The sequence below is a fragment of the Triticum urartu genome, chromosome 6, assembly GCF_003073215.2.
Source record: "Triticum urartu cultivar G1812 chromosome 6, Tu2.1, whole genome shotgun sequence".
In the NCBI taxonomy this organism is placed as follows: domain Eukaryota; kingdom Viridiplantae; phylum Streptophyta; class Magnoliopsida; order Poales; family Poaceae; genus Triticum; species Triticum urartu.
In genome coordinates this window covers 319399863-319411371 of record NC_053027.1, presented here as the reverse complement: position 1 = coordinate 319411371, position 11509 = coordinate 319399863, and the positions used below count along the sequence as shown (strand labels likewise).

At 51.3% G+C, this 11509-nt stretch overlaps 1 protein-coding gene across 1 annotated transcript; it reads right to left on the bottom strand.

Annotated features, from left to right (window-relative positions):
- Window positions 1-592: 592 nt before the first annotated feature.
- LOC125516756 (B3 domain-containing protein Os02g0598200-like) lies at window positions 593-6111 on the bottom strand. Its single transcript, XM_048682078.1, has 8 exons — window positions 6093-6111; window positions 4994-5111; window positions 3676-4597; window positions 2179-3493; window positions 1949-2068; window positions 1692-1852; window positions 978-1244; window positions 593-885 (listed from the first exon to the last, which is right to left on the bottom strand). The coding sequence occupies exons 1-7, from the start codon at window positions 6109-6111 to the stop codon at window positions 993-995; spliced, it is 2907 nt and encodes a 968-aa protein (XP_048538035.1). The 3' UTR covers window positions 593-885; window positions 978-992.
- Between the last annotated feature and the right edge of the window lie 5398 nt (window positions 6112-11509).

Here is an 11509-nt window from a genome sequence, read left to right as displayed (position 1 = left end):
ATGAAGAAGAAAAGAAGAAGAGGAAAATGCAGCCCGTCGGAGGCGTTTCCACGGAACGTAGCGTTGGAGAACATGTGTCATATCCCTCCCTGTGAATGCGATGGCAAGCGGCCTGAGGGTCGGGGGCGTTGGGGGTTTGATGACCTGAAATTAAGAAGGTGTTCGCGAGGAAGACCGCCAACCTCTGCCAACTCCTCCTCCTCAAGCCTGAATGAAGCTTGAAAATGATTCCCCCGGCACAGCACGGCACGCCGCGGTCCCGTCTCATCCCCCAAGCATTAAGCGCTAAGCCATTAAGACGCATTCAATCTGGGCAGATGGAGGGTGACGCCGCGGCCACCACGGAGGGAGGGACCTGGGCATTCCGCATGCCCTACTTCTGAGATCACAATCTGATGGCAACCAACCAATCCTACGGAAATTCAGGCGACTACAGAAATCTGCTACAAGCACCCTTTCTGTCTGACGAGGCTTGCCATCTGGGCCGCGACTACCTGTCACTACATCACTCACTGATGGGCCAAAACACATGGTCATGGCTCCTACACAAACCGATCTAAGGTTTCAAACCACGGGATCCAATCAAGAAACAAAAGAGCAAAAGCGAAACGACCAACTTGAGATAAGTTACACATCCTCCGTTTCCAACACCTGATGCAACAAGGCCACATACAGCTTTCCTGCTTCACTCCTCCAAAATAACATGCCCCTTGCTTGAGTTTCACATTTCCAGGATGTTTGTCAGTCTTACAAAATACACCGAGCAGCCAGCGTCTTCCAGGGTCGCGCACTATATACACACAAAGATGTAGACCACATCCTCGTCAAAAGTTTTCCAGCCACACAGAACAGAAACATGTTCCTTGATGCTGATGATCACTGCCTCTACAGCATCAGGGGAGACTAACAGGTGTTAGCCAAAATAAATGTTGCCCGACAATAAAAAAAATCTGAAAGCGTTAGGATGAAAGCTTTACCAAAGAGCAATGGCCTCATTTCCTGGTGATCTCAACATCGTACACTAGCTCATCTTCATCCAGGTCCATCAGAAGCACGCAGAGATCCCCCGCCTCAAGCTTGTTTGCTGCGACGAAAGATTTCCAGCCACCGGTGAAGCCCACGAATAAGGAGGTCTCATGGTAGAACACCGGCCATAATCTCTTCATAGGATCCTTCAGCATTACAATGTTCCGGTCCAGCCTCCCTTTGCGCCCAACAGCATTGGAGAGTGGATCGGGTAACTCCTAAAATGAAGATACAACAAGTTGATAGATAGTAAATGGTTGCTGAGGGGCAGCTAAATGGTGCCAAGACTGAAACCATAAATACCTGATAAACCTCAACACACAACTACACGAGGATGAAGATGTACTCATAACAACATTTGGAGAAATAAGATCTGATGTGGTGGTTACACGGCACAGCTTAATGGATTTTCCATCTTCATCAACAATCTCACAAGCTTTGTACGCACGCTTACAACTTTAGCTTTGAACAACATCAAGTGATACAGCGATCTTACCATATGTTCTATAAGAACCTTCGAAAGCACTAAGATAGCTAGGTATAGTATGGTGGATGGATGTCTTATACCACAATATACTAAAGCATACAGACATGAAAGTAGTAGTAAAACAGTAGTAATGGTGAAACTGCAAAAGAAGACTATTTATGGTGTCTAAACAACTCACAAGCCTTGTCTGAGTGGTAGAAGGGACGACGAACTGTAAACTGGCCTTCAATACGGGACGATGATCATCTAACTCCGAAACTTCAACCTTGACAGGCAGCAAAGGCACCGGGGGCGCAGGATTGCTAGACTTCGCATCCTCCTGTCGGAAGAAATGATGTTCTGCAAGGGAAAATCTCAGTGTTAAATAAGAAATGCCTTGCCTAGTTGGCAAACCTCTCTGATTCTACACTGAAAAACCAGATAGAATCAGTTCACCTGTCTGATGTGCAACTGCACGGTTGGCACTCATGGAAATATTGTTCCTTTCCTGTCTGCATCCAATGCTTTCCACGGGTCCCACTTGCTCTATTTTTGTTTCAGGTTTACCAGTAGCGCCTACAAACAAAAATGTATATATGCTATAAAATGTGAACTTAATTCCCTATTAAAGAAAGTAATAAGTAGTTGCAGCAGCCCTAGAAAATTATGGTAAGGCATCCTTTCACCTTTTCCATTGACAGAATGTTCAATCTTCGTCCTAGTAAGCCCAGACTCTGATATTTGGCTAGGCACACAGGAGTGAGTGCCATCATACCCGCGTTCAACAGGGTTTACTCCCATTGCACCAACCAATTTCTCCTCAGTTTTCAGTCTTTTTTCAGGTCTAATCAGTTCAGTGCCATCAAGAGACTCTCGACCACTCACAGTAGCCTCCTTCCATTTCCCCAAGCACTGGGAACCTCCTGGATATTCATATTTGCTGCAAGCATTTCCATTGGTGTCCATCTTGTTATTGCTAGGAAATTTGTCCGCAGCAGCAGTGCATTCTAATCGAACTGTATTTCCTTCTTGTTTCCTCCTTAAATCTTCGTCTGAACCGTGTATTTCTGCACATTTTGCCGAAGTAGATTCCTTCATCATGACTGCATCTTCTATGTGACCAGCAAATGTCATTAGCTCGACTGCATCACCATTTTCTTGTGACAATGGAGCTGCATCAATAGTAACTGGGACTAAATCAAGCCTAGTTGCTTTTTCATTGTTGCAAGTTATTGAAGCATTGCACTTCGTTTTGCACTCTCCAATGGTCAGATTTGCTTCCTTGTTATCAAGAGCCACTGTGTCCTTATTTTCTTGTGCTAAAGGAGCTTCGTCGGCAATTACAACTGTTTCAGGGCTCCTTGTAGTAGCTTTTATATATGATGGAAAAATAGCATTTCCTGTGTGCTTCCCATTCGCCAAATGTCCATCCTTGTTATCTGGAGCCATTGAGGATCCACCTACGATCCCGCCTACTACTCCGTTAGGATCTTCTATTGAATTGGCAGACATACGACGTGTCCCTGGAACTGCATTCGCAGATTTAGCAACTAAATTACCAGGAGAAACCTCAGCGTTATCCGTATATCCATCAGACTTTGTTTTAGGCCTGTTGCTCCTAGTATATTCACCAGAAACATAGTGATGACCATCTATGTCTCTAGAGCACCGACATGGGGCCAAATCATCAGGTGCATAACTCTCTTTCTGTTTCTTCTCTTCACCTCGCGTTTCAACAGTGAAAGATACTCTCTCCCAAGAATCCGCACCGAAGACCCGCACAGAAAACTTTGAGCAGCCAGTGTACTCAAACAGGATGATTTCAGCCCACTTAATGGAATGGTCTGAAACAAAATTGCTCCACCCCTGATAAAAAGCTAGGGAACCATCTACCACTGATAGCCTGACCATTGAAGACTTCCCCTCGGAGTCTTCAAGACATACAAGCTGATTAGTCAAGCCCACCATTTTGGATGCCCCTGCCGGCTTTGGTGGTATCAACTGCACATCAGCGTGCACACCGATTAAACACCGTCATCACGGTACACACAAAGAAGTGAAGGGATATAAAAGAGGGTAAAAAAGGTCGTACTAATATGAGCAAGAGCAAATGCACCTCAACACAAAGTCATGATAGCATAATGAAAACACATGAAGAGCAAAACTGATGACATTATGCATACCAGGAATTCCTCGAAATGTTCGCCTGCAACCTTGAAGAATGCAAATTTTACTTTTTTCTTCTCTCCGTGACCGCTTTGCACCTTGTGCCCTGCGTTATAGCCCGGTGTTGTCTTCTTTCTGTCATAACTGCCTGCCTTGTCATCCTTGTCACTGGTCCGCGGCTTCTTCACCTTATCATACAACATTGGCGTCTTCTTCCACTTGTTTCCCTTGTTGCTGCTGTTGTCTAGCACAGGCATTTTGCCCTCCTTGGATAGAACGAGCACTGTCTTCTTCTTCTCCTCCTCCCTGCTGCCACCGTTATGCACGGGCCACGGTTTCTTATCCTTCTTCATTTCCTTTTTTGGAATCCCCTTGTACTTGTCATACTCAGACCTCCACATCGTACTGCTTTTGTTATCATTGTGGTGATCACCAGGATGCATCTTCCCATCACCGCCGTGGCTGCTCGGCATTGTCCTGCTCTTCTCCTTGGAATGGAAAGGGTCCTTGTTCTTGTTGGGCGAGAGCAGCATGTCCCTCCTCTTATCCTTGTCACGATTGGCACTATGTGTGTTCTTGTCACCACCATGGCTGCTCACAGATTTCTTCTTCTTCTTATGGTCACCATCGTCATTGTGCCTCCTCTTCTTCTCCTTGTGTTTGCCCGCCTTCTTCGACATTTCCATTATCGTCTCATTGTCATCGGCGTCGTCGCTCAGTTCGATGGGCTCTTCCATTCTCCTCCCCTTCTCCAGGCTTCCAGTGAATGCCTTCCGGTTCTGCACCTTCTTGTCCCACATCTCCACCTCCTCCTCCTCCTCCTCGCTGAGCATTTTGCATGTCTCATCCTCCTCCTCCTCCTCGCATTCCATCTCCGTGTCACGGCTCCTGGGCCGGTTCTGGTGCGCCAGCTCGCCACTACTCATCCTCTCCCTTCTCCTGCCCAAACAATTGACAGCACAAAAAGCCACTTAATCATCTCTTGAACCTCAAAGAAACAAAAAAAGTGTACCTTTTTTCCGATACTAACAGAAGTACTAGTACTTTGCAAAAAAAAAAACTAACAAAACAAAAGGACTAAAGTACTTTGCAATTGCCCCTTGTGCCCGTTTGAAAATGTTTGACATTTGACTTAGAGAGATTAATCCCCCTCTCTAAACACAGATTTAAAATGACCGATGTGCCCTTCCCCCACCCGACGATTGGATTCATGGAGCAGAACTCTCTCTCTCTCTCTCTCTCTCTCTCTGCCGGCGGCGAAGGCGAACCCCACGCCCTCGCCGCGAAAAAGAAGGGCTGCTCTTCCAGGTCGGGAGAAATAGGTGGAGGCCTCACCTGTTAAGGACTGGGGCATTTGCCGGACGGAGCGCCGCGCCGCGCCACTCTGGGTGCGAGACAGAAACAGAGACGGAGCAGATGAGAATGTGAAGGGTGCGGTTTCTGATTACTTGCCCTGCTCCTCGAACACATCCAATAAAAAACCCAACACTAGACCGAAAATCCACAAGAAATCTCTCCCAGGACCAGGAGAACTAGTACTACTAGTCCTTGTTTTGGCTCCAGGAACTCGAGGATCAAAGAAACCCCCACGATTGACCCACCCCATGAATGAAACGCCCAAACGAACAAATCAAAAACCCTCACCTCCGGCTCCGGGCCAGCTGAGTCCCCCGCCAAATCAAGAAAGCATCAGGGGGTCTCTGGCAACTATCGCGCTCTCCTAGGCCTCGCCAGTAAAATGCGCCTTTCTGCCAAAGCCAGGATGATCAGGGTGAAAAAGTGAAGAGCTCGATTTTTTTTTCCTTTTATTCTTTTGGCTGGGTATTAAGAGCGCGACGCCTCGTATTTGCTGCTGCGGCTGCGGACTCCACTGCTCCAGCAGTTTGCCCCGAAGCGCAAAATACGAGTCCCCACAACGGGAGGGATGGGGTTCCACTCCACCGGTGGGTGGATGCGGGGCCCGCCTGTTAGTGAGGGAAGGGTTTAAAGCGAAGCTCGAATTGGCAGCGGAGGGAAGACCATCCGTGACTGCTGGTCTTCTGCCCTTCTGCGCCTCGAGGAGAGGTTTCACGGTTCTTGGGACTCTGCGCACACTCGACTCATCCGGCATAAAAGGCTTGGCCTCTCAGGCGGCGATTTTATGTGCCCCTAGGGCGAGCCGGCGATTAAATCGGCGCGGCCTCTTTGACATCCAAGGATCGTTTTGGACATGTTTTTTTTATTTTAAAAAAGTTTAATTCGGTGAAGATCAGCTAAAATTCGACAAACTCGATATTCATAGTAAACATGTTCGGTGTTTTACATAAATTATTTTAAAAAACTAATCTATGGGGCAAAGAACTCGATCAGCGCGGTGAAGTCGCCGACGTCGCCGCCGTCCTCGCCGTCGGCGGCGGCCTTCTCCTTCTTGATGGCGCGGCCGCCACTGCTGAACCCCTGTCCGGCGTCTCCATGGCGGACAGGCAGTGGCGGTGCGTCGTCGTCGTCGTCACTGTCGTCGAGGACGACAATGCCTCCCTCGTCCCGGCCACGGCGACGAGCTTCGAACCGCGCGAGCGCGGCGCACTAGCGCTCCCTCTCCGTCTGCACCCAGTCGTTGCACGCCCATTTGAGGGTCGCTTAGTCGTTGAGCGCCTCCTCCTTGACGCCGCTGAAGAGCCCGGGCTCCGTCTTCATGACGGGGAGCCCTGGCTCCATCTTCGGCTTGACGAGTCGGGGAGGAGCCGAGGACGAGGTGCGGTCGCCGCCTTCGTTGATGATGATGCCGGCCGAGCAGGTGCGCCGGCCGAGCGGGGTCTCCGCTGCGGGCTCGGCCTTGACGCCGAACACCGCTGGAGAGCCGGAGGAGTGGGAGGAGGAACGGGACGAGGCGATGAACCGGAGACAAACCTCCTTGGCATCCATTGCCCGGCGTCGCGATAGGGCACCGGAGCGACGACCGGTCCTCAAGGGTATGTGAGCGGCAGGTTATTGCCGCCCTCGAGGTGCGCGAGAACCTCGCGGAGCGTCCGGCCGGGGACGGACCACCACAAGCGTCGGCCCTCACTGTTCCACCGGCCGCCCGCCACCACCGGCGCCCCGTTGGTGGAGGCGAGGCGTTGCTCCTGACGGCGCTAGAAGTACGCCGCCCACGCCTCGTGGTTGTTGACGGCATACTGCGGGAAGGCGCGCTGCTCCTTGGTCAGCGACGACCGAACGCGGTCGACCTCGCCAGCAAAGTAATCGAGGCATGCGACGACATCCGACAGGGGGGATGGGGACGCCCCCGGCGCCGAGCCTCCATCCTGTCGGCCCAGCGCGCGTGTCTGGAGGCGCCGGAACGTTGGCCTCGAAAAGCAGGTGCGCCTCCCACGTTTGCAGCGAGTGGCGGCCGAAGCCGCTGGCCGCCACTCCGTCGCTGGGGAACCGCTCACACATTATCGTGGATGGGGCTGGGAGAGAGGAAAGGTTCGTCGGCGGCGGAGAGAGAGATAGAGAGCACGGCGTATGTGGCCAACGGCGGGGGGGCTATGCTTTTTATAGCCGCCGGGGAGGCGTGTGTACGCGGGGTGGGGGGCGGCGCCGCGCCGCCCGTGAAGAGCCGGCCCGTGAGGAATCAATGGAAGGCTGACCGGCGGCAACCTTGACATTGATTCCCCACGGGAAACCGAGGCGTTCGCAGGACGGCGAGGCGAGTGTCGCTGACTCGGCGGGCCCACGGCTCTTTCGCGTCAAAACCATTTCGCCCGGCGCCCCTGAGCACCCCCAGCGCGCCGGGTTCGGTCTGGGTCCGTCGGCGCCGAATTTGGCTCGAGCCGGCGAAAAATAGGCTTCTGGGGGCGCGGATGGGTCGTTTTTTAGCGCCGGCGCGAAAAAATCACCTGGGGAGGGCGTGTTGGGGGGCTCGGCTGGAGATGCTCTTACAAATTCGATCCTCAAACACCCGCGGATGCGTCTGGCAGACACTGGTCAAGACCTCTTAAACTTTCACAGTTGCAGCCGAACATCTCATACTAGATTCTCAAATTCATATAAAGACATGCAAACTAAAAGAAATTTATGTACTATGTCGATCACCTAGCTACTCGTCGTCGGAGATGTCGACAATCTCCATGCTCGTCTCCGGCAGCATGGACGGCAACTGCAACTCCGACTGCTCTGGCGCCTCCGGCTAGTCCGCTCCGGCCTCCTCCACCTCTATCTCCGCGTTGAGTTCGACGAAGAGCGCGTCGGACTCCACCTGCTGACGCCGGAGGAACGTCCGGTTGGCCTCCACATAGGCCCCATCCTGGATGGACTCCAGAATGGCCTGCTACTCCACCATCTCCTCTGACTGGGCGACGGCGAACTTCGTCTCCGCCTGCTCCATGTGAAGCCCAACAACTGCTGCTCCGGCTCCTCCAGCTTCATTGGAGCCATCTCCTCCTCCTCCTCTTCCCCTGGCTGCTCCTCCTCCTCTGGCTCCAGCGAGTCCGAAGGCAGCCCGCCAGCGATGCGGGCGGCGTGCGCGGCTTTCCTCGCCCGGATCTCCTGCTAGATCTCGTCGCGGCGCTCCGGCGTCAGCATGGCGTTGTAGGTGATCTTGCTCCGGACCATGGCGGAGTGCCGGAGCATGGACGGAGCGTCGGACCGGGGGCAGAGCGCCGGAGCGGGAGAGGGAGGAGGTGGATGGGCTCGGACTGGCAGCGACGGAGAGGGGGAGGTGGATGGGTTAGGGTTGCGAGATGTCGGCCGACTTAAATAGCCGGATTTGGTCTTGGCGCCACGCGACATTCACACCGCGGCAACGGACGTGGCGTCCGTCGGACTGCCAGGTTTCTGGACGTTTTCGTGTGAGACCCCACTGTCAGATCGATGTGGCAGGCGTGCCCGGGCGCCCCCATATACGCCCCATGTTTGGGCTGGATATGGGGGGTGCCGGTCATCCTGACCATTTGAGGCCCGTTTAAGGAGCCCGTCTGGGTTAAGAAAACATGACCGGACAGTGACCGGGCGGCCCGCCCGGGCGTATGAGACGAGTTTGAAAGGTCCGATTATAGATGCTCTAAGGGCAACTCCGACGGGCGACCTCATTTCCTTCATTCGTTTGGATGGAAACGGACAATGCGATGACCCAATATGTGACTTTATTTTTAAATCGTGTCCGGCTCGTGTACGACTCGACCCATTTTTGGCGCAAGTTTGCTTTGGATTTGTGTCCAGACGGACGACGCGCACGCGTCCTTTCCTCGTCTGTCCTTGGGCCCGCATATCAGCCATCCAACCACTTCCCATCGGCCCCATTTAAGTCGCCCGCATGGACGAGCCCGCCTGTTAGCCACCAAGCCGCCCCTCAAGCGTCATTTTAAATGCCAAAGTTATGGACTGGTCAGTCCACACCTTCTTCTCTGCCGCTTCGCCGCCCTTCCACACCATTCATGCCCCCTCCAAAGGCGACAAACCATAGAGCACGTAGCCGGTCGTCGCCACCCACAATAGGGATGTGGAAGTGGATCCCCGGCAAGACGGCCAAGCATGACCACAAAGCGGGGGTCGTCCTTTGGTTCACAGGGGCTGAGGAGCATCATCGGCTTCTCCATCTCTCCGGTCGCGGCCCTGTCGCGCATTAGGCCATATGTCAAGGTCGGCATATGCAGGCGATACTTGGAGACGACCACCCTGCTTCCTTGGTCGGATGCGCACCTGCCCAATGGGTTGCATTTGAGCCCGGATCAGGTGCCCGTGCGTGCCATCCCAGCGATTGGCCACGCCCACCTCTTGGAGATCAACCGCCGGCAACGTTTGATCCTGGGGCATCTCCTCGACGACCCAAGGCATGACATGATAACCTACAAGTATAGGGGATCGCAATAGTTTCTGAGGGTAGAGTATTCAACCCAAATTTATTGATTTGACACAAGGGGAGCCAAAGAATATTCTCGAGTATTAGCAGTTGAGTTGTCAATTCAACCACACCTGAAAGACTTAATATCTGCAGCAAAGTATTTAGTAGCAAAGTAGTATGGAAGTAACGGTAAAAGTGGCGAAAGTAACAGTAGCAGTTTTCGTAGCAGTTGTAATAGTAGCAGCGGAAAAGTCACGAAGCAAAGATCAATATGTGAAAAGCTCGTAGGCAATGGATCAATGATGGATAATTATGTCGGATTGCATTCATCATGCAACGGTTATAACATAGGGTGACATAGAACTAGCTCCAATTCATCAATATAATGTAGGCATGTATTCCGTATATAGTCATACGTGCTTATGGAAAAGAACTTGCATGGCATCTTTTGTCCTACCCTCCTGCGGCAGCTGGGTCCTATTGGAAACTAAGGGATATTAAGGCCTCCTTTTAATAGAGTACCGGACCAAAGCATTAGCACTTAGTGAATACATGAACTCCTTGTAGGATGAACACATTGCAATAGGGATATTAATGTCTACTACACAACCTTCTTCTTGTAGACGTTGTTGGGCCTCCGAGTGCAGAGGTTTGTAGGACAGTAGCAAATTTCCCTCAAGTGGATGACCTAAGGTTTATCAATCCGTGGGAGGCGTAGGATGAAGATGGTCTCTCTCAAACAACCCTGCAACCAAATAACAAAGAGTCTCTTGTATCCCCAACACACCCAATACAATGGTAAATTATATAGGTGCACTAGTTCGGCGAAGAGATGGTGATACAAGTGCAATATGGATAGTAGATAATGGTTTTTGTAATCTGAAAATATAAAAACAGCAAGGTAACAAGTGATAAAAGTGAGCATAAACGGTATTGCAATGTGTTGAAACAAGGCCTAGGGTTCATACTTTCACTAGTGCAAGTTCTCTCAACAATAATAACATAATTGGATCATATAACTACCCCTCAACATGCAACAAAGAGTCACTCCAAAGTCACTAATAGCGGAGAACAAACGAAGAGATTATGGTAGGGTGCGAAACCACCTCAAAGTTATCCTTTCTGATCGATCTATTCAAGAGTCCGTAGTAAAATAACATGAAGCTATTCTTTCCGTTCAATCTATCATAGAGTTCGTACTAGAATAACACCTTAAGACACAAATCAACCAAAACCCTAATATCACCTAGATACTCCAATGTCACCTCAAGTATCTGTGGGTATGATTATATGATATGCATCACACAATCTCAGATTCATCTATTCAGCCAACACAAAGAACTTCAAAGAGTGCCCCAAAGTTTCTACCGGAGAGTCAAGACGAAAACGTGTGCCAACCCCTATGCATAAGTTCACGTGGTCACGGAACTCGCAAGTTGATCACCAAAACATACATCAAGTGGATCACATGATATCCCATTGTCACCACAGATAAGCACGTGCAAGACATACATCAAGTGTTCTCAAACCCTTAAAGACTCAATCCGATAAGATAACTTCAAAGGAAAAACTCAATTCATCACAAGAGAGTAGAGGAGGAGAAACATCATAAGATCCAACTATAATAGCAAAGCTCGCGATACATCAAGATCGTATCACCTCAAGAACACAAGAGAGATAGATCAAACACATAGCTACTGGTACATACCCTCAGCCCCGAGGGAGAACTACTCCCTCCTCGTCATGGAGAGCACCAAGATGATGAAGATGGCCACCGAGAGGGATTCCCCCTCCGGCAGGGTGCCGGAACGGGTCAAGATTGGTTTTCGGTGGCTACGGAGGCTTCTGGCGGCGGAAGTCCCGATCTATTCTGCTCCCCAAAGTTTTTAGGGTATATGGGTATATATAGGAGGAAGAAGTACGTCGGTGGACCTCCGGGCTGTCCACGAGGCAGGGGGCGCGCCCAGGGGGTGGGCGCGCCCCCACCCTCGTGGGCAGCCCAGGACTCTCCTGGTTCATCTCCGATACTCCGTGGGCTTCTTCTGGTC

What these genes read in the sequence shown, in the direction of transcription:
- LOC125516756 (XM_048682078.1), bottom strand. An exon ending in TGCAGTTGCACATCAGACAG is followed by an intron (nt 1,853 to 1,948) that starts GTGAACTGATTC and finishes TTTCCCTTGCAG; the next exon opens with AACATCATTTCTTCCGACAG. An exon ending in CTACCACTCAGACAAGGCTT is followed by an intron (nt 1,245 to 1,691) that starts GTGAGTTGTTTA and finishes TCTTCATTTTAG; the next exon opens with GAGTTACCCGATCCACTCTC.